The sequence below is a fragment of the Dipteris shenzhenensis genome, chromosome 7 (genome assembly GCF_047967505.1).
Source record: "Dipteris shenzhenensis isolate YYH24624 ecotype China chromosome 7, Dip_SZ_1.0, whole genome shotgun sequence".
NCBI lineage: Eukaryota > Viridiplantae > Streptophyta > Polypodiopsida > Gleicheniales > Dipteridaceae > Dipteris > Dipteris shenzhenensis.
Window position 1 is genome coordinate 56,561,425 of NC_141602.1, and position 26,240 is coordinate 56,587,664.

General features: G+C 45.5%; 1 protein-coding gene across 2 annotated transcripts in view; it reads left to right on the forward strand.

Annotated features, from left to right (window-relative positions):
* Positions 1 to 909: 909 nt before the first annotated feature.
* LOC147900546 (Radical SAM superfamily protein) overlaps positions 910 to 26,240 on the forward strand; it is a 31,080-nt gene continuing 5,749 nt past the window's right edge. The window contains exons 1-5 of one of the 2 annotated variants that reach the window (XM_087376860.1): positions 910 to 1,094; positions 1,364 to 1,928; positions 11,618 to 11,799; positions 12,096 to 12,186; positions 12,346 to 12,503. In XM_087376860.1, coding sequence (XP_087232986.1) covers positions 1,509 to 1,928; positions 11,618 to 11,799; positions 12,096 to 12,186; positions 12,346 to 12,503 — 851 coding nt within the window. In that variant the 5' untranslated portion in view covers positions 910 to 1,094; positions 1,364 to 1,508. The remainder of the gene's footprint in view (positions 1,095 to 1,363; positions 1,929 to 11,617; positions 11,800 to 12,095; positions 12,187 to 12,345; positions 12,504 to 26,240) is intronic. The other variant, XM_087376861.1, reaches the window with a different exon arrangement.

A 26,240-nucleotide genomic window follows, 5' to 3' on the forward strand; every position in this document is an offset into this window, starting at 1 on the left:
GTGTGGGAAGACCTAACGATGGAAGGGAGACGTAAAAGAGGGCGATGACTTGAAAATGCCTTCAACCAAAGGGGAGAATTACACAATCAGATGCATACCAAGTTGATGAGTCTAATAAAATCAAACAAATGGATGAATCAAATCAAACTATGGAATGAATTGATACATGAAATGAGTGAAATCAAAAATAAAAACTTATGGTTAAGGCTTATACACTTAGTAGGAAAAAAATTTCAAGTGTAGGCATAGCAAGTTACTCTTGGTGTAGCAAATTCCATGCAATCAAACACGAAGGATTCTCTCACTAAATGCACATCCAAGAAGTGTTTGAAATGCAGTCATCGTGGAACCACATAGTGACATAAAATAATGAATCAAGATGTCAATAAAGTTCACCTTTGCATGATGGATAGTTGGGTGGCAACCTATACAACCTGGACATTTTTGATTGGTGTTCCATCTTTCTCCCTTTCTCTCTTTCACTCTTGTGTGGTACTCAGGTGGAAATCTCCCCTCTACCGATTCCCTTTGTTTTCATCTTCGAGTGATGTTCTATGATTTCCCCTTGACTTGGACACTTTGAAAGCTAGGAATATGAGCATGGATGTGGTGTTCTTCTGGGAATTTTTGGGATAAAACGAGGGGCCCTAAGTCTTCAATGCTCACTGCCAAACTCGTCTCAAAGCCATCAGTGCGCGTAACTCCCACTTGACGGCAGCCAATCAAAGCATCACACCTATTGTAGAAGCAAACGTAATCCTAAAAATTTCCAATTTGTGCTTTACAAAATGAGAACGATTGAGAAGGCTAGAGAGAGAGGGCAGGCCAAAAGCGTTGAGGATGGGGGAAAAACTTTGGAGTTAGCTTTGGAGTTGGGCTCAAAAACTTTGGAGTTAGCTCCAAATGTTTCCACGTCACCACTTACCTTGAATTCTTTTGCAAGATCATCATCATCAACCTTTCATCAATCGATCACAAGGCCTTCCCTGCATGCACATACCAAAGCTTCCCTTACAAGCACCAGCTTCAAGTTTTTTTTCATCAACAGCTTCTCATCACTCTTCAGGCATTTCCTGATTATCGTCTTTTCATCGGTAATCTCGCTGTCCGATTCGTTTTGGCGTTTCAGCTTTTCTGTATTCGCATCCTGCTCACGCCTAATGCTGCATGTCGGGAGCTCCTGACTCTCATCAGATCCTCCCTTGCCCTTTCTGATTGTAGTTAGTTGGATGGCTTCGCGTAATTTGCATATTTTGTCTTACAATTAGCTTGCTCGCTGATTCATATCACGTTGATGCTGTAATTTGCACATTTTGTCTTACAATTAGCTTGTTCGCAAATTCATATCACTTTGATGCTCCAGGACAGAGGATGATACTTTGCTGAACGACATTATCGCAATATATAACATTCTCGGTCCATTGCAATCGTTCCGAATTTCCTGGATTTGGATTGGTTATCAGAACCTCTGTTGACACCTTGCCGCAAGTCGAGCTCAGAGTTTTCAAATGGCGTCTCCAATTCCACATCTTCCCCAGTCCCCTTCCCGATTTGGCGCTACCTCGTCATTTCTACAGGGAGATCCGGTTCCTAGATCGAAGCTTCCTCGAGCACCCATGCTTTGCACGCTTTCCATTGTTTCGTCAAATAACATGCCTTCTACTTCAATTGAACGAAGTAACGAGGCCGATTCAAGTTCAATTGCTTCTCCGAATCCTTCCACTCTGTTTGAGTCTCAAGTGAAGTCGAGGAAAGCATACCCGGGAGGTACGGGACCACACACAGGCCGTGACTTAAGTGTGAAAAAGCCGGACTGGTTGAGACAGAGGGCACCCCAAGGAGACAGATATACAGAGCTCAAGGGATCGCTTTCCACGTTGAAGCTTAACACAGTTTGCGAAGAAGCACAGTGCCCGAACATAGGAGAGGTGAACTCTTTTTCTCATTGTGCATTGCTTTATCCGAGCCGCTCATATCCAAAATCAGCAGCAAAGGAAACTTATCCCAAAAACTGCAGCAGCAGTATGAAATAGATTTATGAAAGAAAAATGAGTTGGAACACGCAAATGAGACAGATTCTTAGTTTCACTAAAAGTAGGAAGAGGCCCGTAGAATAATACAGTAGCATACGAAGCTCTGAGGGAAATGCCCGGGGGAGGGATTTCCCGGCCGGGAAGTGGCTGGAACGAGCGTCTGGCCACTTCCCGGCTGGGAAATGCCGACCACAGGCATTTCCCGAGCCTCAAGGTCCCGAGGGAGGCAGGTGATTGGTCGTGCTGGCGAATGTGACCGACACGTGTCCAGATTTTTAAGGTAGGGTATCCGAGGGGTATTCTGCGTAGGAATTGCTTTTGATCGGACGGTCCAGATTTAATTCTGGCTGACCTCGGGCCTTGATGTAGAAGAAGCAGCTTTCTATGTCACAGCACATATCTCCACAAGGGAGTATGAGACGGTGATTGAAGCCACGCACACACATTCTTGCCACTGAGCTACCAAAAGGGAGAGAAGGAGAGGGCTTAGTGCAGAGAGAAATGAAATGCTTATGGCCCTTGGAATACAAGGAATCTCTCTTCCAGAAAATTCAGATTGTTGCCACATGTAGAAAATGAATGTCAAATTATCATTCTGTGATTCTTTTCCTGCAGTTTAGAACATGACCAATGTACTTCCCAAACTGTTTGGCTGGCTGCTTGACGGGCTTATAGATGCTTTCGAGATCAGTTCACTGACTGATTGTTCCTATTTTTCGTACACACGTTCTTCATTTTCAACCTCTTCCACGCCACACATTCTTGAAATCCGGTCTTCCAAGATGATCTTCTTCCATCTCCATGTCTTTACGTCAAGGTCACGTAGTGCAGTCCTTACTCTATTTCTTGTTTTAAACATTGATGTACTTTCTTTCATGGATTTTCCCTTCATGTAGAAGTCCAATTTCTGCTGAGGATTTGCCAAAGTTAGTCCCTGAGTCGGTTATTGCCACCTTGCTTTTTGCTATAATCGTGTCCATTTGTTCTCCATCTCTTGGGCCACCTTATTTTCTTCTTTGTATGAGCCTTCATGTGTCATTGATTTGTGAGGGATATATTTTTGGATGTGTGAGAGAGATCATCATGACACCACTGGATATTCTACACAACCTATGGGACCAAAGACATCATTACGTAGCAAAAAGTAATTTATGATGTGAAAGCAACCCTTATTGCTAGTTGTATGGGTGCTGCCTCACAGGTGGTTGAGGAGTTCTTTCCTAGTCTCCATGATTCGGGCAATATATGGGCCACATAGCATTCACATGACTAATCTAGAAGAAGGTGGAGACTGGTCATGGCCATCCAGAATGTGGCAGACTTTGTTGTTATAGGCTGCACAGTCTAGAAGGATGTGTTACTCCATTGTGCCCTGACTGCTAACTAGGTGTCCACTCCTATTTACATATGTGCCAGCTGGTGTGTGGCCATCTAGATGGAGGCCTCCATTCATTGTGTCTGTCGCAGAGCAGCTGCTCAAGCAAGCATGGCTGTATTTGGATCCCTGGCTCAGCAGAAAGACTGACTTTATTTGATGAGTTTATGTATTATATATGTTTCTTTCTGTGGGCCTGTGGCACCACGAACTTCTGCGGCAGTCATGCTTCTATAGCATCTCTCTGGGAAGGTGTCTGGAGGAGGGTGTCAGCCTCTTGTAGTTTTTGGAGTTCTCCATCCACCCTGGTTGCCCTATAGCAGTTTCTGATTTTTGGACTTGCTTCCCAAGCTTGGTGATGCAGTACACGCATTGGCGTACTTTGAGCCTTATGGATGTACCTGTTGATTCCAAGAAGTTCAGGAGGAGGAAATAAAATGTGTCTAGGGGAAGTGACCCTGTAGCTCCCTGCAACCTTGCTGCCCTCCTCCCTGCTCACCCTCACCTTCCCAGCCCCTGCCTCTCTGCCCTCCCTGCCCTCCCTACCTCCACTTTCTGCCCGCTCTCCAGTCCACCTCGCCATGTTTTCTGTGCCCACCTCTCCACACTTTGACTGCCCCAAACCCCCTTCCCTGATCCTACTATGCCCACTGCAGTATCCTTCCCCTGTGCTGTTTTCTGCCCCCCAAACCATGTTGGCCGCCTGCCCCCGACCTGAGCCCCCATACCTCGCTGCGTTCACTGCTCTCTTCTGCATGTTCCCTTCCCTCCCCCTTGCCTCTCCCCCCCCCCCCCCCCCACATGCCGGTGCACAGGCACACACACATACAACACAAAACCAACCCTGTTGTCCTCACTCTTTACGCAATGAAAAAAGCATAAAATCCAAAAAAAGGGTGGCCTGGAGAGGCTAGGCCCTGCAGCCCTCTAGTTTCTAGCTGGCTCAGCTGGGTATTGCTGGAGATCGAAGTGGGCACTGGGCAACCGAGTGAGCTGATTTGAAAGCAAGTAGGGAGGCGGAAGGCAAGGCAGTACTCTGGATGTGTCTCAACAGACGACGGCGGAGGTGAGGGGTGGAGATCATCGAAAATCAACCAGGCACTAAGGCAGTTGGAATTCCATGCAGAGGTACTCGTGACTCTCTTGATGTGGTAAAAGCTGCCGCCTGAGCTGGGCCAATCACCTCCTCCCCAACTTAAAGAAAGGGGGTTTCTCTCGTGAAGAGGAGCATATCATTCCTTCAATGCTTCTTGTCAAAACCTTGAATTTCGTTTTCCAGCTGTCCCCGACTAGTTTTATGTTGTATTCCGAATGAGTTGGGATTTTGAGGGCACACCAAAATTCCCGATAGCACTATCGTAAGTACCTTTAATAGAGTCGGGAGAGGAAACGGTAATGCTGTTCCTTTTCACAATGAATCATCCCCAAACTAGAGGTAATCCGATCTGGGTGCAGATCATACAAGCCCCATGCGGAGATCAGGAGTTCCCATGGTGACGGAGATAGTATGCAGTTAACGACACAAAGCAAATTGCTGCAAGGTTCACAGTGAAAAAAGGCTCTTTGAATAAAGGTTTGGCGGGCTACGAGCTGTTTGCGCTGGAGACTCTTGTTATCCGCTGTATCTACACCCTGATCGGCAGCAGACCAGCATCTGAGATGACTGAGAAACCACAATCAAAGTTGCATAAAAGTTTAAAGCCGCGTATGAGACTACACTTAAGAACAGATCTGGATCACAGTTTAATGAGCTGTAAGTTCGTTGGCCAAGCACTTGAGAACTGGCATTCAAGGGCATGGTTTGCTGGAAAACAACTCAACAAAAGTGCAGCAACAAAGTAACAAAGGAGATGGCAAAACTGAACAAGTTCTTCCTTCTAGAATGAAGGGCTAAAGGCTGCAAGAGGAACAGCTACAAAGGGCAGCGGTTGCTGCAATCTTGTTCCACCAACGGTGGGCTAGACAAGTCGCCTTCTCCTACTAAGTGCGCGCTGCTGGATCAGCTTCAGTGTTGAGAGGCTGAAGGTCTGAGTGCTATATGATAGTGAGGGGGAAGGGGGCTTTATATAATAGAGGCGAGAGGCCACAAAGGGGGATTGACCATTGACCATTGACCTTGGCCACCGACCATTGACATTGGCCACCGACCATTGACCAACCATTGACCTTGACCACCGACCATTGACCTTGGCCACCGGCCATTGACCTTGACTACCAGCCATTGACTTTGACCTTGGCCACGGACCATTGACTTTGACTAGTCGGTGACCCTTTCTCAATCACTCCCCCTTCTAACCGCCTAAGCCCCTTGCCCTTCTCATAAATGGGGGGGCAAAACATGTGGGGCATTAACCACGAATTTTAACATCCCTCTTAATGACCCAATGGTGGGCCGATACCCATGCGTGTGATCAAATGCTCCAGTTGCTCTCAAGGGAGAGCCTTCGTGAAAACATCAGCAAGGTCGGCGGTGGGGACGTACATCAGCTCAACAATGCCATCGATGATGAGCTCTCGAACAAAATGGTAGTGAACCTCAATGTGCTTGGTTTTGGTGTGAAACACCGGATTCTTTGCAATCGCCATGCAACTTTGGTTGTCACACAGGATCACGGTTGCCTCTGTTTGTGTCTGGTCCAGATCCTCCAAGATCCATTTGAGCCATAAAGATTTGCATGCTGCGGTGCATGCATCCCTGTACTCCGCCTCCGTCGATGAGAGGGCAATGGAGCTTGTAGTGGATCTCCGAGTGTTGAAGTCCCCGGCCCAGTCGAAATCACAGAAACCCCCAAGGCCCAAGCCTGAGGTGTAGGTAATGCCTTAGGTACTAGTACCCTATAGGTACCGTAGTACTCTTAATCCTGCTCTCTAGTGTGCCTCCCTGGGTTCGGCAAAGAACTTGCATAAGACTCCAATGGAGAAAGAGATGTTGGGCCGAGTGTTGGTAAGGTAGAGAAGACTCCCTACCAACCACCACCGGTAACGTCCAGCATCCACCAATGTTGATGAATCATGGATGCTGAATTTCAGCCCAACCTCCATCGGTGTAACTGTAGGCTTACAGTTCTCCATTTGGAGCCTCCTAAGCAGCTCATGACAATATTTCTCCTGACAAATGAAAATACTCTCACGCAGAGTACCTCAATACCAAGGAAGTAGTGGAGCAGCCCCAAGTTTGACATCTCGAACTCTGTCATAAGCAGCTTGTTGACTTGGGCTATTCTGTACTTGTGATTCCCTGTGAGCATGAGATCATCCACATAGAAAATGATTTCTAGCATCATCCCTCCCTCAATGAAGAAGTAGAGGTTGGGATTAGAAGGACTCCTCTCGAGCCCAATCCTGTCAAAGAACTGATCTATCCATTGGTACCATGCTTTGGGGGCTTGTTTCAGCCCGTATAGTGCCTTCCTCAATCTGTAGACCTGTGATGTGGACCTTGGAACATGAAACCCTAGGGGTTGCTCAACATAAACCTCCTCCTCTAGGGTCCCATCAGTAACCCCTGGAGAAAAAAGAATTAAGGCATTCTGATCTCTTACTTTACCCGAGGCAAAGTTCTTGGTTTCCTGGTTCTGTGGTTTTGCCCAACATATCTGGCACTCCTCCCGCCAGAAGCTTTGGCAGTTCTCTTGGCATTTTTTGCTCCCTTGGACCTGCAGGCCTTTCGGGGCACTGGGTAGCCATATGCCCTTCTTTTCCACAATGGAAACACTTACCCTCCTTTCGGAAGGTTTCAATCTGTTTTGGAGCAAACTTTGACTTCCCTTTGAAGGGCTTGAATGGGCCCCTCAGCTTCTGAGGCTGAAATCTCTTTAAACCTTGGGTTGGTGCCACAACCCTGTTGCTAGTATCCACACCCTTCCTTTTTCTACCATATGGTGAAGGAGGTCTTCCCTTAACAGTTCAACCATGGAAGCTGAATGCATCAAATCTCAGAGCTTCGTCTTCTTTGAATCAATGCTTACTCAAGTTCGTATGTTGGGAAGCAATCCTGCTCGATACTTTCGAAGCTTCGTCTTTTTTGAAATTTCTTTGAAGGGTGTGATTTGAAGATAAGCTGTCCAAAACTTTTGACTATATGTCTCGATGGTGTCAGAGGCTTCCATGCACACACTTTCCCAGGCTGTATAAACATCATCAAAGAAATTCTTGGGCAAAAACTGCTCATAAAACTGCTTCTTAAAGCCTTTCCATGTCTTTGGAGCCTCTTTTGCAACTAGAAGAGCTCCCCACCAAGCACTGGCATTGTTTGTCAGGTGAAGGCTTACAATCTTTAACTTGGACTTCTTGCGATTGTGCCCCGTTTTGAAGGCTATGTCAAATTGATGAATGAACTGTAAAGCATTTTGAGTGGCTCCATACTCTCCATTAAAAGTAGTGAACTTGACCGACTTATCACCTTCCTTGAAGTCTTTGCTTCGAGATCTGGATCTCCTTCTTTTGCGCTTATGACGAGAGCGTCCCTGGGATAAGAAGAAGAAGAGGAAGAGGAAGAGGAAGAGGAAGAAGAATAAGAAGAAGAAGGAGAAGAAGAAGAAGAAGAAGAAGAACTAGAAGAGGATGGGCTTGAACTGGGAGATCTCCTTCCGTGCTTTCGGCTTCATCTCCCGTGAGGCTTTGAGCTCCTCTCTCTTTTTCTTGAAGTATGACACTCCTGGTGCGATGCAGGGCTCCAGAAACACTTCCTTGAAGTATGTGAATGCTTAGAGAGGTCTTTTGATGGAGGTGAGAGAATAGCTCTTGATCTACCTTTTCTTTTGGCAATATTGAAACTTGCTTGGTCATCATCTCCTCGAATAGATGCTGAAATCGAGGCTTTTGCTTCGGAGACTGAAGCTCCCTGATCTTTGCTTTCACAAAGCCTTCACTAAGGTCATCTTCAGATCCCTGATAATGCTTCTTACTGGATCATCTAGACGCTGAATTGGGCCTTTTGGTAGCTGAACTCATGTGCTCCGAAACCATGATATGGAAGATGGAGAATTGAACCCACTGAATCAACTTAATTGGGCCTAAAGCAATCAACTGCAAAGCCCCTACTCCTTTCAAGGAGGTAAACGCTTACGGGTGAAGATGGGAGCTGACCCAATGCGTGATGAAGTATGGGTGGGTGTGGCTCTTGGTTGTATGGTTCAACCACTAGTCTGGGTATGAGGCAAAATATAAACTATTAAATGCATGTTTATGCAAACCCCACGTTTGCAAGCTTGCTCTGAGTTTCATTGGTTTGTGAGTCCGCCTGCAGATGAAGTTCCGTCCGTCTGCGGTTCCTTTCGCGCCTATGGATGATGATGTTCCATCCGCTTGCGCGGATGTATTCCGTCCGCTCCGTCCACTGCTTGAAGATGTTCCGTTCGCTCGTCCCTTTCCGGGGTCTCCGATTTGCACGTGCAAACCGGTGCGATTTCCGAGGTCTCTTGATATGCATCTGTCGGACATTTCTGTGGACCGTTGCTACCAAGGAAAGTAGCAAAACCACGCTTTGATACCACAGTAACTTGGCGCTGGAAAATTTGTACTCTTCTCGAGATACGTGTTGAAGCTGTGGAAGTTGAATCACCAATTAGATAGAGTGTTAGGAGAGAAGGGTAAGGAGCAAAACACAGTATTAGGGCCCATAAATAAGGGATGGACCCCCCCGAAGGTCTTTATTGCAATAGAACAAATGGCTCTTGAAAGAGCATAGAATTGAGTACAATTCTGAATACGTCTGGGAGGTCAAATTCTTTTATTTACTAGGCCTAGCAAAAAGCTGGGGCCTACTTTCTAAAAGCTACTTTTTCATAAAAGCTAAGCTTTCATGCTTTTCTTCCTAAATTGGAGGCTTTAGGTGCCTTTTTAATCTTCTGGGCCCTCTTTTAAAGAGGTGCCCCCTTGCCCTTGCTTAAGAGCCTTGTGGGACCTGCTTTTTGTGCTTTTCTCCCCATCTTGGGTCCTTTTTGAACTCTCTTGGGTCCTACACATTGCACAAACAAATTCCAACACTTTAACCCATTAGAGGTTAGTGAAATGCATGCATTCCTAGTTCTTGGGCTATTTCTAGTCCCTTGTGGGTGTCCCTTTTTACCAATGCAGGGCAAAAATAAAACAATAAAACTTATTCCTGGTTAATTAACTTCACCATTCTTTGACCGAAGTCAAGTCTAATAAAGATTACTCTTTATTTTCTTATGAGAAGTCGCAAATGGTGACATTTTGAGCCACTTTTCTTGCTTGGTTGGCTTGTGGGACAAAGGCCGAAGTGGCATGGAGCCGTAGGTAGGTATTAAAGGCCCTATGACTTCCAGCCGAGGAATACATATGCATCCAAGAGTACAATAGGCTTGTTCATGAGTCCTTCAGACACGAACATCTATGTCTTTTTGGAGAAAGGGAGGGACTTCTCTATGTATGATTTGATCTCAAGAGTGGACCATGTGGAGAAGATGACATAGATTTAATATTTTTTAAAGACTGTCACATGGATGCAATATTTGCTTGCGTTGAGGTGCACAAGGGACTTGAATGCATCATTATCTCCCATCAGAGATACAGAGACTGGTGCTTCTCAGGATGATTCGACAATCTGAGCTTTGTCAATTAGATTTATTTATTATTTGCAAAGAATCCAATGTTTCAAGCTTAAACAAAGAGAGTCCAGCTTTAGTACTTGTCTATTCCCCAACCAAAAAGAATGTAGTGGTACCTTTTTTGGCGAGTTGGCACAGGATCTCATTAGTTCTCAGATTTGACACTGAGGGGGTGTGCATATCAATGCTCCAGCTTCTGGGTTCCAGGCTAGTCCTTAGGCTGTAGTAAAACCCTTGTGGTAGTACAAAGGAACCTCTCACCTCTCTAGATCTCTCACAACATGTGCACATAAGAGGATAACTAAGATCTGGAACAGAATAGCAAGGATAACATCAAAAGATGTCGTGTACAAGCTCCACCAAGTGTGGGCAGAAAGGGCACAGGACTGTGCAACAAAATACCAGTCAAGTGCGTGGCTAAACTTCAGCCAAGGGAAGGCTGAAGGCTGATGAATATTAGAGATGCCAAGGGCTGCTGCCTTTCCCGTCCCTGTATGCCTTTTGAAGGCTTGAATTGGGTGCTAGAGGAGTGGAATATGAGCCCCTAAAAATGATATGGAATTGCAACGCTAGAGGAGTGGAACACGAGCCCCTAAAAAACGGCATGGAGGTGTAGTCTGTCGCTTCCCAAAGATAGTTGGCTGATGTTGTTTACAAACTGATCTGTCTGACAAGATCTAGAGATAGAGACCGGCTGACCAGCCTGTCCAGATCTAGGGCCAGGTTTGCGTGAGATCGCAGCTGTTGGAGGAGTATAAATAGTCATGCCCCTTTGGATATTGCAAAAGTTCCCAATGAGGGCGACAAGGCTCACAGGTGGGGCAAACACACTTCTGAACACCTCTCAATGACCTCACCATGGACTAATGTCTGTGCATCAAATGAGATGCTTTGACTTCTCTCTAGGGAATAAGGTTAATAAAAAACCAGCCCATGTTGTAACACACATGTAGCCCACATTTGACCACTACATACATGTACAGTGCTTGCTATTGCTCGCAAAATGTGTTCGTATCTACACATGCTAGCAATGAATGCAAGAAAGACAAAGATAATCAATCACATGGCATAGTATTTGGCATTGATCCCCCCATCTCGAGTATAATCAAAATCAATAAACAAATGTTGCTTTCTGTATGGTAATCCCATATGGTGTGCTCCTTTGAAGTTCTGGAGTATCTGTTTTTGCAGATTTTCAATGCTTTGGATCATCCACGTGTTGGCTTACCATTCCAACTGCATGTGCTTTATCTAGCAATGAAACTATAATCTAATAGTCAAGTTAATATTTGAGGGTTTGGAGTCTGCATTTGGGAACACCATTATGACCACTTATGAAACCTTATTGTTTTTCCATTTTTGATAACCTAGAGTTGAAAGAGACTTGATGATCGCACCAACTTTACATATTAATCAGATCAGAATGCTTTCTAGTCAACACACTTCTCATTTAGAAACCTTTGGAAGAGTTATGGCACACAAATGAGGTGCAACACAATGGATCATATTATTATGCTGTAGATCCATTCTTTTCAGGCTTTCAGTTGAATGTAAGCATGACATCTCATGAGATGGTTTTAGTGCAAATGATTTTTTCTAGATTGGCTTATATGCTGTGGCTGATTTGTGGGAGACAGTGTTGGAACGGAGGAGGAGGTGCTGGGGGTGCAGGGGATGGTATTGGAACTGCTACAATCATGCTCCTTGGTGACACATGCACCCGTGGTTGCCGCTTCTGTGCAGTCAAAACGAGCAGGGCACCTGCCCCACCTGATCCCCTGGAGCCCGAGAATACTGCTAAAGCAATAGCTAGCTGGGGGTAAGAGAATTTTGTAACACAGATCAATTTTGTAATCTTATGTGGATGTTTGATTGGCTTTCTCTGTCTTTTTTTAAATCTTGACTTGCAATTAAGATTCGCATCAGCATTGTTTTGGAAATCATTACTTGTTTCAAGAATTGATGTCTTGCGCCTCAAAGTTTGGTTTTGGAGTACAAGATGAAGGTTGGGATGCAGTTGTACAATGCTATGTGCAGTTGTGTTTAGACCAATCCTCAGGTGGTTTGCAATTTTCTGTGATGTTCTTACAAGCTATGAAATTGTGCTTTTGATAGGGTTGGTTATGTGGTGCTTACAAGTGTGGATAGAGATGACCTAATTGATGGTGGAAGTGGACATTTTGCACGCACAGTGAGGACTTTGAAGGTCGGTTGCAAGTCTAAACAGTGGTGCCTTTCAGTTGGGTACAAAACTACCTATGATTGGCTTGTACCTCATGACTTTTTGCATGTCCTCTTCTACTTGTGTGCTGTTGATACTGTATTGAGTACATCTACTTGCGTTGTGTTTCATTATAAATCCCAGGAACTCAAGCCTGAAATCATTGTAGAATGCTTGACATCTGACTTCAGAGGAGATTTGGAGGCTGTTTCAGCTGTTGTTCAGTCAGGATTGGATGTGTTTGCTCATAATGTGGAGACTGTGCAAAGGCTTCAAAGGATTGTTAGAGATCCTCGTGCTGGGTAAGAGCCCATATTGACAGATCCTTTTGTAACTGACTGAATGGTATGACTGACTTGCTAAATTCTTATAGGCTTATTCATAGTTAATCAAGGAATTGTTTTTTATTTTCACACACAGTTTTCTAATTATTTTAGTATTGATGGAACTCCCAGTTTCGGGCATCATTTATTTGGGAATCATAATCTTATTACCAACTCCCTCTCCATCTTTCAGGGCTCTATGGTATAAATTTTTTAGAAATTGAAAGAAAATAATGTCAGAGTTTGCTTGCATGATGGCCAGCAAAGCAGCTGGTGTAATGGATGCTTCAAGGGTGGGCCTAGGCGCCTGTGCAACTTACCTCACTCTCTCACTAGTTATGCTCTAAGAAAGAAAGAAAGTTTATTATAGTCTTTGAAAGTCCAAAGGGTCAATTAGACTGAAGAAAACAAAAAATACAATAAAAGCTAAGGGGTGGAGCCACTAATGTGGGCATCCATAGCCCCAAGCAGATGTCTGAGACGAGAATAACAAATTTCATCTTGTGAAGTTTTCGTCCATATTGCGGTGTGCCCTATCAGCTAGATTTAGATGCTCGTCTGGGAGAGACTAAAATGAAATCATTTAGTCTTCACAAGCAATTGTAGCTTGAATGAAGAGGTTTTGGACTACCTTTTGATTAGCTTTCTGCTTTAGTGCTAGCCTTTGTCATGGCTGAGTCTGCCCTTGACACATCCCAGCACTCCTGAAACCCCTGATCTGCAAAATAACCACACACAACATCAGAACTGAGCAGGCTGCTCACCACCCAACCGTGACATCTACGGGATGTGATCCCGAATCGGGAGATGTCCCCCCGAGCCACGAGCTGAGCTACTGGCACGAACTCCCAATCAGATCCCAACCAGCCTGGTGTCCCATACCACCAGGTGGCGCTGTGAAGCCCTGGATCTGCCACTGGGCCTTGGGCTACGCTAAGATGCAGGCGCGCGTCCGCGACACAATCCAGGATCAGACCTAGCACCTGGGAACGAGACTTGCTCCCAACTGCACACTGAGAACTGAACCCCCTGGGCCTCTTTTATAGACTCGGGCCCCGGCGCCAAAAATAGCGAAGACCTATAAATAGTTCGTACCCTTGCCACTCAACCCGAGAATCAAGCCTGCCTAGCTCTAAGCCTCCCCAGGCTAACCTGAGCTAGTTCTGTGTACCTAGTACACGTCAGATACCGATCCGTGCACATGACATACTCCCCCTCCTCTAAGAACTCACTCCTGAGTTCGGTAAGAAATCGGGAAATGTTCTTTGGAGGTTTTGTAATGTCTCCCATGTTGCATCCTCCTCAACACGATCCTTCCACTTAATCTTGTATTCCGTGATAGTACGATTTCGAATCTGTCTTTCACGGAATTCAAGAATAGATTCAGGTTCGTGAGGAATAAAAGTTAAATCTGTAACTTCTATAATGTCATGAGGAGAAACAATTTGATCATCTGCACCCAATACTTCTTTCAGTCTACTGACATGAAAGACTGGATGGACTTTAACATCAGGAGGCAATTCTAGTCGATATGCAACTGGTCCAATTCTTCTAATGACCTTGAATGGGCCACAATATCTGGGGGATAATTTCGGAACCAAACCAGTACTTAGGCTCTTGGATTCCTTAGGAATTCTCAAATATACCATCGTTCCTTCAGAGAACTCTCTAGGTGAACGATGTCTATTAGCATAAAATCTGTCCCGATCTTGGGCACTTCTAATAGACTCCTTGGCAAACTGCAACATTTCCTGCATGTCTTGCAAGAAGTTCTTAGCAGCATCATTTTGAATCCCTTTTAATCCAACCATAACTGGTGACTTAGGTTGAAACCCGTACATAAGCATAAAAGGACTATAACCTGTACTAGAATGCTTTGCACTGTTGTAAGCAAATTCAATCATGGGTAGATAATCTTCCCATGAAGACTGTCTCTTAGATACATATGCCCGAAGCATGTCTTCAACCAACTGGTTGACCTTCTCTGTACTGCCATCGGATTGTGCATGATCCGAGGAACTCATACTTAGAGTAGTTTCCAACTTCTCAAATACAAGTGTCCAAAAGTTACTTGTAAACTTTGAGTCCCTGTCACTGACTATGTCAGATGGCAAACCATACAGCTTGAACAAGTGGTCCACAAACTCGTGAGCCAACTGAACAGCTGAAATAGTTGTTCTTGTAGGTAAGAATCTAGCCATTTTTGTCAAACGGTCCACTATGACCCAAATAGAGTCATGACCCTTGCGCGTTCGAGGCAAACCAGTAATAAAATCCATGGAAATACTCTCCCATTTATTACCTGGAATCTGTAATGGCTGTAATAAGCCCGCGCTCCTAAGGCGTTCAGCCTTAGTAACCTGACAAACTCGGCAACCTACTACATAGTTCTCTATAAATGCACGCATCTTAGGCCAATAAAAGGTATGCTTCACAAGAGACAGAGTCCTATGTATACCTGGATGTCCCGCACTAGGAGCATCATGACACTCCCAGAGAATCTTGGATTTAAGGTCCAGAACATCAGGCACACAAATCTTTTCATTCCGGAACAGCAAGCCGTTCCTAATCATCCACTGACCTCCCGCCGCCTGTATCCTAGGTGGCACAATCCCTGAGTCCTGGTCAACCATGGAGCTCCCATCCTGGACTCTCTGCCAATAAGAACTGAAATGACTATCAGTTGCGTATAGCCCTCTCAAGGATTGAAATAGGTCTGAGGATATTTCCGTAAATGACAAAGCATTTACAAACTTAACTCGACTTAAGGCATCCGCCACACTATTCAACGAACCCTTACGATAACGTATTTCGAAATCAAAATCCTGCATTAGCTCTGCCCATCTGGCTTTCCTTCCTCTCAATTCTGATCCATCACACACATACTTAATTGACTGGTGATCAGTCAATACAAGGAACTTTGAACCATACAAGTAATGTCTCCAAACCTTGAGAGCATACACTACCGCATAAAGTTCCTTTTCAAGTGTGGGCCAACGATACTGAGTGTCGTCTAGCTTCTTACTCTCAAAAGCTACAGGTCTACCTTCTTGGAATAGAGTTGCCCCAATCGCATAATCACTCGCATCGGCCTCTAAAACATAAGGCCGGGTAGGATCGGGTAATGCAAGAACGGGTGCTTCCTTGATAGATAACTTCAAGGTTTCAAAAGCCTTGTTCATTGCATCATTCCAAGGGATCGGTTGAGTAGACCTGCGTCCACGACCTTTCAATATGTTGGTCAAGGGTACCGTGATTTGTGAATAATCACGGACTGACTTCCGAAGAAATACCGTAAATCCTAGGAAAGAACGAAGTTGTTTCACAGTCTGAGGGATAGGCCATTCTAAAACCTTCTGGATACGATCCAGATCAATGCTAATACCTTCAGAAGAAATCTTGTGTCCTAAGTAAATGATCTCCTTCATAAAGAAGTCACATTTACTCATCTTGGCATAAAGCTTATGCTGTCTTAGAACAAGTAAGACAACCCGAAGGTGTCCTATATGATCCTCAAGCGTTTTACTATATACCAAGATATCATCTAAGAACACTACAACAAATTTGCCCAGATAATCTCTGAACAAATCGTTCATCATCTGCTGAAAAGTAGCAGGAGCATTGGTCAAACCAAAAGGTAATACGAGGAACTCGTAATGACCATACCTAGTCCGGAATGCGGTCCTATCGATGTGTTTAGTATAGATACGGATTTGATGATAACCCGTGCGCAAATCAATCTTAGTGAAATACTTCGCTCCGGCCAAACGGTCTATCAAATCATCAGAACGAGGTAAAGGATAACGATTCTTAATTGTAACTTTATTAAGTCGTTTATAATCTATACACATCCTCCAGGAAGAATCCTTCTTCTTTTTCAAGAGGACAGGTGCACCCCAAGGAGATTTACTTGGGCGGATATAGCCCATATTCAGGTAATCCTGAAGCTGGATAGCTAACTCATCCTCCTCTACCTGGCTCATCCTATAAGGTGGTACACTGATAGGTTGAGCCCCTGGGACTAAATCTATGCGATGATCTACTGCCCTTTCTGGAGGTAACCCTACCGGCAGTTGAGCTGGGAGTACGTCCTTAAAATTATCTAACAACGTTCTCAATTCTCGGTGTTCAAACACACTTAATTCATTTTTGTTAATTACCGAAACAATAAATGAAGAAAGTGGAATCAAAACACACTGATAGACATCATAATGAGAAGTGTTCAATATATTCCGAAGCTGCATCGCAGATACAATAGGCCCCTGAGAAGGGATAATCTTATCACACTGAATACAAAATTGGGTGCCTTTGTCTTCAAAAGAAAGGGTATGCTCCGTCCATCCGATCTGGATATTGTGGGTTTTAAACCACTCTATCCCGATCAGCAAGTCTACATGCTCTAAATGCATAACATAACATGTGAGAGCTCCCGTGTAGGCTTGAATCCGGATGGGAAGCGCTTCAACCTTGCGATCCCAAAACTGCTTCCCGGCTGGAAGCTGCACCTCATAGGTGTGGTCGCTAGGTACTGTGGACAGCCCCATCTTCTGCACAAATTTGTAATTAACAAAATTGTGAGAGCTGCCCGGATCAAAGAGAATGTGAACCCATTGGTCCCTAACTTCTCCATAAACTCGGAAAAGATCATGGGAACCAAACAACGAAGTATTAAAGGTACAATTGCAAGAAAGGGGGCAGGTAATGACATTCACTGAAATACTTGTCATCGTAACCTGGTTGGCTCCCTTGGCTGCGGTACGCGGACCTGCCTGGAGCTTCAGTCCTAGCACCAATCTCTGGTTCTTCCGCTTAGGACACTCATTCTTCGTGTGGCCCCGCTCCTCGCAATAAAAACACCGGCCCTCTTTCTTGAGCCTAAGAGTGCGAAGGAAACGGGCCTTACCATTCTTCGCAGGAGTTAAGCTTTTCCTGGAGGCGTTGTCCGTAGACTTCGTCTCCCCAATACCAGTCGCATGCTGAAAGAACTTGCGTTTGTTCTTTCCGCTGGTCTCGGTAACTGTGGTTGCCTTGGTTCCGGCCATGGTATCATCATATATGCGTGCATATGTCATGGCCTCCTGCAATGTTGTGCACTTGTTATTCTTAATCTGTAACTTATAGGAGTCTGGCAAACCATCCACGAAAAAACCTAACAAGGTTACAGGATCCATTTTGGTGGCCCTGGTTTGCAGATCCCTAAATCTCTGAAGATAGACTTCAAAAGTTAAGTTCAATTTTGACATATCGAGGGCTTTGAGCTTGCCGACGATATCATAGTCATCTTCCTTCTTCAGGAACTCCTTCCTGAAGATACCCTCAAATTCTGTCCAAGTGTCAGGCTTAGGCTGGAGTTCTTTCCACCAAAGCAAGGCTTTACCTGACATAAACCCTGCTGCTAGCTGAATCTTTTTCTCGTCTGGATAGGGGTGAAATTGGAAGTGAACTTGCCACTTGTGCAGCCAAGTGTCAACCACCTCCTTTGTTCTTGATTTCTGGTCACCTGGAAAGGGATCCGGAGTGATATTCGGGCCTAGCACGGAGGCCATGGCATCCACATGCGTGAGTGCCTGAACCGTGCTAGCCAGAAGAGTCAAGGTAGCTTGTATCCCTTGGAGTTGCTGTGTCAACCCCGATTGATTAGCGTTGACCTGCTCAAATTTACCATCCAGAGCAGTCGTGAACTCACTGAAGGCTTTCTTAGTGATCAGGTCGTCATAAAGACCGTGATCATCCTCTCCCACTGGAGTGTAATCTAATTCCTGCTCTCCCATAGTGAACTCGGGGTTCGGAGCATCAGACATGGCTGAATACTAACTCGATTACAGGCTGAGAGAAATAAATAACTGAAACGGAGCACTGAGGGAGATGGAGTAGAAGAAAACCGTCCCAGATAAAACTGACAGAAAGGATGCTGAAATCTGGAAGACCAAGAGCCCGGGTGCCTCCCCGAATCTGCAACCGGATGCGCAGTCAACGATAGAGGCTGTACGGACTGCTGACGTGGCCTGTACGGCTGCTGACGCAGTCCGTACGGTGGCTGCAGGTGCAGGCGCAGCTGCGGTACGGAGCAGCTGCAGGTACAAAAGCAAGCGAATCAGTCCGTACAGGCTGTACGGCTGGCGCTGTGACTGTACGGACTGGTACGGAACCTTGGGAGCTGTGCAGGGCTGACGCAGGCAAGGGCTGCAGCAGAGAAGCTGTCGAAACTGGGCGCAGGCTGAAGGGCGAGGCGGGCTGGCTCAGATCTCAAGGTAAGATCTCGAAACTGGGGCTGCTTGTGGGTTGCCTAGCACCCAGCCCCCACCTATATAGGGTGCAGGGCGGCCTAATTTGGAAGCTAGGCTTCCAAAGAAGGCTGAGCCCCTCCAGCTTTGGAGGGGTGCTTTTACGAAAAAAGCACCTGAGCCCCTCCAACTTTGGAGGGGTGCTTTTTTCGCAAAAAGCACCTTCCTCCTGCCCTTCTTCCTGCGCAGGCTGCACGCAGCCCTAGGCGCAGGCTGTTCGCAGCCTGTTGCGCAGGCTGTGGTCAGCCTGTTGCGCAGGCTGTGGTCAGCCTGTTGCGCAGGCTGTCCTGCCCCTACAGCCTCGCCTAACTGCGTCCTTTCTACTCCCCGCATACTCTACCCTACTCTCCTTCCTTTCTGCTCTCCTTCTCCTCCCTCAGACTTCTCTCTGTAGCCTTCAGAATTTTCGATTCAATTTCACTCCTCTTCTTCCTCCTTTTCTAGATATTTCCTCACCCCTTCTACCCCAGGTAGACAGCAAAAACGCAGCAGGAAATCTCGAATTTTAGGGCATACCTGGAAGAGAAATCCGTCAAATTTCACGTATCAGAAGTTCCTACCTCAGGAGTTGGCTCTGATACCAACTGACACATCCCAGCACTCCTGAAACCCCTGATCTGCAAAATAACCACACACAACATCAGAACTGAGCAGGCTGCTCACCACCCAACCGTGACATCTACGGGATGTGATCCCGAATCAGGAGATGTCCCCCCGAGCCACGAGCTGAGCTACTGGCACGAACTCCCAATCAGATCCCAACCAGCCTGGTGTCCCATACCACCAGGTGGCGCTGTGAAGCCCTGGATCTGCCACTGGGCCTTGGGCTACGCTAAGATGCAGGCGCGCGTCCGCGACACAATCCAGGATCAGACCTAGCACCTGGGAACGAGACTTGCTCCCAACTGCACACTGAGAACTGAACCCCCTGGGCCTCTTTTATAGACTCGGGCCCTGGCGCCAAAAATAGCGAAGACCTATAAATAGTTCGTACCCTTGCCACTCAACCCGAGAATCAAGCCTGCCTAGCTCTAAGCCTCCCCAGGCTAACCTGAGCTAGTTCTGTGTACCTAGTACACGTCAGATACCGATCCGTGCACATGACAGCCCTTCACCTCTGTAGTGCCGGCAGAGCTCAATACGAAGACTTTGTATAAATGGATACTCAAGTATGTAGGGGTGTGTGGATTTGTGTGTGTGAGAGCATATGTTTATACTTTGATGTACACCCACTGCTGGGCGCTGATGACGTCAGTGGGGACGTCATAGTAGCTAGTCCCTGTTATGTGTGATGGAGTTTATGGTTTTCAACCTTATGAGTGACTATCATGAGATTGAAATTGCACTATGCCAGGTTTTTAGAGGATGAGTTTGGGCATGTTCTTGGACTCATCTAGGTATAATACACCCGATGTCTCTGCGTAAGGGTACAAATAGCCTAGCATAACTGCCTGCATGAGAGCCAAGGGGGGGATCCCTGTCCGTGGATGAATCAGACAACTGTCCATCAAAGTGTCGGAACAATCTATATGCTATCTGGAGGACAAAATCTGCCAGTTAGCTGATCACGGTGGACAGTGGCTCTGGTGAGGGTTGGTGTCATGGAGAAAGGAAGTTATTGATAGGACGCCGTTGGTACTCAACCTGGTCAGCCTCCCACACCACATACTCCTTCTGTTAGAGTTAATCATCTCTTGTATAGAGAGAGAGGTCTAGTGTGTGAGTCCTTTGTCACTTTGTTTTCTTCAAGGTGGCTGGGAGTTTAGCCAAGGCACGTTGCTAGGTCTAATTGCTGGTTGGAGGGCTGCACATTCGTCTGAATTAGGGCTAGTTTGGAGGTTGTTAAGGGAGATATTTGGCCAGCCTCATGAGCGAGGGTTGGGGCCAGATTTGGCCACCCAACCAGGTCGGGTGACCTGACCAGTCTGGTCAGGTTAAACTGCCTGGGTCAGGTTAGACCAACCAGAAGTGTCCCAGTCAGCAGGGGAACACCCCATATAAATAGGGCCCCTTGCCCTCTTGTGTCAGGACATTTGTGGAGGTTTTTCTCAGCAGTTAATGTAGAGTTTTCCCTGACCGCTCCTGCACATTTCCATCTATCTCCATTCACACTCCTTGCTATTTCTGTTTTTTGTTCTGCTCTCAGTTTCTGCTTGCATATCCGCTGCACTGTTGCACAGTATCAGAGAAGCAAGTCGTCTAAAAGCTTGGACTTGTAGAGCATTGGAGGTGTGGATAGTTCTGAGTCTACTGTTGGAGGGCATTCGAGGCATGAACAGTCCAGAGATATTGCTTCCGCTCATACCCCACCCACCCTTATTGCATCGTGCATGGATGAAACCATCACCTGTGTCTTGATGGTGTGGTGACTGCGCATATAACATCAGAGCATGATCCAGGAGAAGGTGACGGGCAGATGGAAGTTGCTGCTGATTTCCGAAGGTGTGGACAGCACGAGGAGAAGCTGAACCACTATTGAAGGTGTTTCGAAGGCATGGACAGTCTGGGAAGAAGGTGATGTGCTGTAGGTGTGTTGCAGGTGTCTACAACAAGGGAGTCGAAGATCCATTGAAGTAGGCGATGTTGTAGCAGCTCCTCCTCATCTTTCCCAGCCACCCACCCTTTCACAAGAGCAATCCCTTTCCCCCTCTGAGATGGCTAGTCTGTTGGAGATGGCTGAGAAGCAAGTCAAGGTCCTGGATCATTTCCTGTTGACCGTTAGTTGGATGGAAACAACTGCAAGGTTTGGAAAGTTATGATGGAGTCCGTCCTACAGTCTAATTACCTGGGTGACTTCATCCTTGTGGGAGTTGCAAGGCAGATCCAAATGCGGAGCACCTTGGCATTTTTGAGCAGAATGAGGCAATGACATTGGCCTGGGATTGGGTAAATGCTCATGTCCACTCTTTCATTTTTTTAAATTTTACTCCTCAGGTAATTGACCATGTCTAGCACATGACGCTGATTAAGGGGATCCGGGAGCATTTGGCATCCCTCTAATAAAATTTCTTTCTTTCTACAATAGGGTCTTCCTGATGAAGTGAGTCTCCTTGAAAGTCCAGATGCGTGTGAGGAACCATGTGGGATCATATCAAGAAATTGCAGGCAATTCAGCAGGAGGTACTCCAAGCAAGCAAGGAGATTTCCTCAAAGGACATGGCCATCACGTTGCTGTTCCACATATCTTCCTGGTATTCAGCAATTTACTCCTGTCTCATCACTAGCAGGAGGCTGAACACTCTCACTTGGGAGGAGATTGTGCATAGGGATCTTGATCAAGAGGAGTGTTTCCAAAAATCTCCCTAGGGTGGAGGTGTGGAGGCATTGGCTGCCCCATAGGACAAATGGCAGACCAAGAAAGGAAAAGGTAATTGGTTTTCTTCTCGATCCACAGAGAAGAAGTCCAATGTAAAGTGAGACACCTTGAAGGCGAAGCAAATGTGCTATCATTGTGGCACAAAGGCCACTATTGGATGCAAGAGTAATGATAAGGTTACCCGCTCCTCTACAGCAGCAGCAACTACTTTTGCCTTTGTTCTTATAGAGAGCTTGGATGTTCCATCTTCTTTAGAAGGAGAGGTGGCTGCTCTGACCGTTAGGCTTGAAGCTTCATGCATTTCTTGGTTCAGCAAAAAGTAGCTTGCAGTTGTTGCTACTTCTAGCTGGAAGCTGATGTTTCTGGCTACAGAAACTACTTGTAGATCTTGATGTTGGTCAGACATCTTCCACTACTATCTAAAGTGACAGTTAGCGTGCTTTAGCCATTGCGTGGAATCCAGAGTTTCACTATGGAGGTTCATTATCACTATGTCAGAGAGAGACTGTCAGCAGGGAATATTCACTTGTCTTATGTTCTGACACAAGACAATGTGGTAGATATTTCATCAAGGCGCTTCTGACTTCATGACCCAAGTTTAAAGCTTTTCGGCAAGTGTACACTTGATTCCATTTGTTTGGATGAACATGTGCAACCATGGCATTACTTCCAGGTATCACTTCAGCCATAGCATGGGAGAGGGCCTTGATAGGTTTTAGCCCCTGGTATGGCCTTGTAGTGCATGCATTATTTGGTCTTTTGGATAAAGTCAACTCTATAACTTAATTTTTGTCCCATGGGTTGATTGAGCTAGGGTTTGAGGGTACCCAAATGGATGGTTGACCAAGCTAGGTTTAAGGGTTAACACTGAAAGTGATGTGCCATCACTTTCACCTATACTTTTCTCTTGCACTTGAGTGATAACACAGCTCGTTTTTTCGCTCTCCGGCTTCATTTTGCTGCTCCATTGCATTCTGACAACCGTTCAACAAACATGTGAAAGATCTACTATTGTTCTCATCTCCTTTTCTTAATAGGGTGAACCTATGGACGTCATGATGTCGTGAGCCATCAAATCAACCCCTCAATGTAGTTGGACAGGGCATCAGCAAAGAAAAAGCTCGCTTTTGTTTGAATTTGCAGGAGCTTGCTAGTGGAACTTCTGGCTTGCTACCACGAGCTCCCAATCTTGCTAACAGGGACCTTGCTGCTTATATAAACATTCCTCATTACCCATTTGTTTTTTTGTAACACTGATTTGGATTTGATCGCTGGCAGGCCAGCTATTTGTGTCAAACATGTTGGCCAAGTAGACACATCGAGCTTCTTTCCTAGGTAGGCAAACCTTAGGTTGGACTCTCAACCACATCTCTTGATATTTCACAATGCATATGGTGTAAAACATTTGGACATGTCAAGGTCGGGATGGGATTGGATGTTTCTCGTCTTTCTGAAGTGCCAAGGACCAAAAAAAAAAAAATCTTGAGTAAAGAACAGGGTCACACACAGCGAAAAAGCCGCCCCTTTTCTGGCATTCTTGCGAAATGTTAGGTTGGTTGGTATGCCACAAGGATGGCTCATCATTGTGCTAGCCTTTGTTATGGCTGAGTTTGCCCGCTTCACCTCTGAAGTGCTGACAGAAACTCCATATGAAGACCGTTGTATGAATGGTTGCTCAAGTATGTGTGGGTTTGTGGATATGTATGTGTGAGAGCATATGTTGATACTATGGTCTACACTCACCGTTTGGCGTTGATGATGTTGGTGGGGATGCCATAGTAGCTAGTCTGCTATGCATGACAGAGTTTGTGGTTTTCAACCTTGTGAGTGACAGTCGTGAGGTTGAAATTGCAGTATGTGTTGTGTTTTTAGAGGATGAGTTTGGGCATGTTCCTCGATTCATCTAGATATATATGACAGGATTGCCACGTGAGCAGGCAAGATCGAAGGCATTATGGGCTGCCACAAGGGCAATAGTTGTTTCAATGTAGGCAACATGTATGGGTGCTATGTGGGCAGCAGATGTAGACCAGTTCTTGTCATCACAGGGGCAGCAAAGCAGACCCATCGTGGGAGGCCCAACAAGTGGGCAAATGTGTACAGCCTTGAGGGATTTGTAAGGGTACATGGGCTCCAGAAAAGGACCCAACTGTGGGCAGACTAGGCTGCCTGGCTATGAAGGGCCTGGAGGCAATCATGCAAAAGGACAAGGGTTAGCCCTCATTTCCTGGTCCGCTCTCTATTGGGCTTGGTTGGTCAGCATGAGGCCGAAGTTGGCCAGCAAAAGAGGAGGGCAGACTAGCTGAGGTACATCCCAGTTCATACCTGACCATAGCAATAGGAATGAATATCCTTGGGTAAGATGGGTTTCTAAGAAAATAAAAGTCTACCATGAAGCAAGAGCTAGCTGACTCACGTCCTAGCGGTCGACCCAGTCAGTCAAGCTACCCTTGAGCCTAGGGTTTAGACCCTCCCGGGCTTGGCAGCTCACTATAGTAAGACTTGTGTCCATATCATAAGTGATCACTCATAAGAGTGATCACTTACTAAGTCTAGCTGATGAGGCCATCTTGCTCTAAGACATATCCTACTAGGAAGCATAGTTTCCAGCTTGTCTCTACTGGGGCCCTTAGGCTTGTATTTATGAGCCTTTGTACTCCTAATAACCTTACCTACCATTGCCACGTGTCCCTATGGCACACATGCATGCCTAGCCGAGAATTCCCTATGAAGGCAGTCCTGGCTTATGGCAGTCTTAAGTCTCCTAGCTGTCCTAAAATTTCTTAGGGTCTGAACTGTCTTTCATAAGACAGTTATGACGGATATGTCTAAATCCTATCTAGGGCTAGCTTATTTCTCACTTCAGGTATAGGCTTAGGAGGTTACATCCATTGGGGACGTAACATTCTCACTCCTTAAAGCAAAAAAGTTCCAGAGATGAACTTTTGAAATTGCTTTTGTGAGGGCTCAATACCTTTACCTTTTCATTCCTTTCCTACATTAAGAATTCCTTTTGGATGTCAGGAAATTCCCTTGTTGAGAAATGTTTTCTGAAAAAAGCTGTTGAGAAATGTTTTCATTTAACTACAACGAAAACATAGGTTATCTAAGTCCTTCCAGGAATTCAAACTCATTGAAATGGAGTTGCCGACGCATTACTCCAGTCACCTTCTATCTACAAACAGAAAGTCCGGGTGGTTTAAGCCATTTGGAGAATGAATTGTTCAATGTGATTATGCTATGTCCTCTGATATGGATAATCAATTGTGTATCACACAGTCAACATTCATGAACTATTTTCAGAATCATATAGGTTATCCAAGTCCTTCCAGGAATTCAAACTCATTGAAATGGAGTTGCCGATGCATTCCTCCAGTCACCTTCTATCTACAAACAGAAAGTCCGGGTGATTTAACTCATTTGGAGAATGAATTGTTCAATGTGCTTATGCTATGTCCTCTGATATGCATAATCAATTGTGTATCACACAATCAACATTCATAAACTATTCTCAGAATCGGTGGCTTGCAAGAGAGAGAGATGCCTGCACTATAACCTTTGGGCAACTTGCACCCCCACAATGTGGGTGCATAAGATGCTAGCAAGCCACATAGGTAAGTGGGTATGAAAGAATGATAAATTGGTGGGTAAGTAAGTGGGTATAAAAGAAAAGACAAATCCATTACAATCATTACTTCCTATGGATCTCCAGATTATCTGCATTCCTTTTTCTTGCAATCCATTTGAATCAACTCTTCATAATATTAACAAATGTTCTGAGTCCAGGTAACTACCGGTCATTCATAGTCAATTGTTCACACATATAGACACATTTACACGTGCATGAGTTGTGTACTTGTTCTTCTATAGATAGTGGTGCTGATTGAGATAGTTTTAGTAACTCACATAGCCGCTGACCCCTTGCTAGCTGATCCTGAGTAGATCAGAAGAGTCTATCCTGAGCAGATCAGAAGAGTCTTTTTTAGAGCAGTGCTTCCAACTGGGGATTCCCAATTGTAAGTCTTGATGTCCCATACCATTAAGACATTTTTTAAGGAAACCATCACAAAAGACACCATCACTAGTAGGAGACTTCAATGTCCCGTACCACCAAGC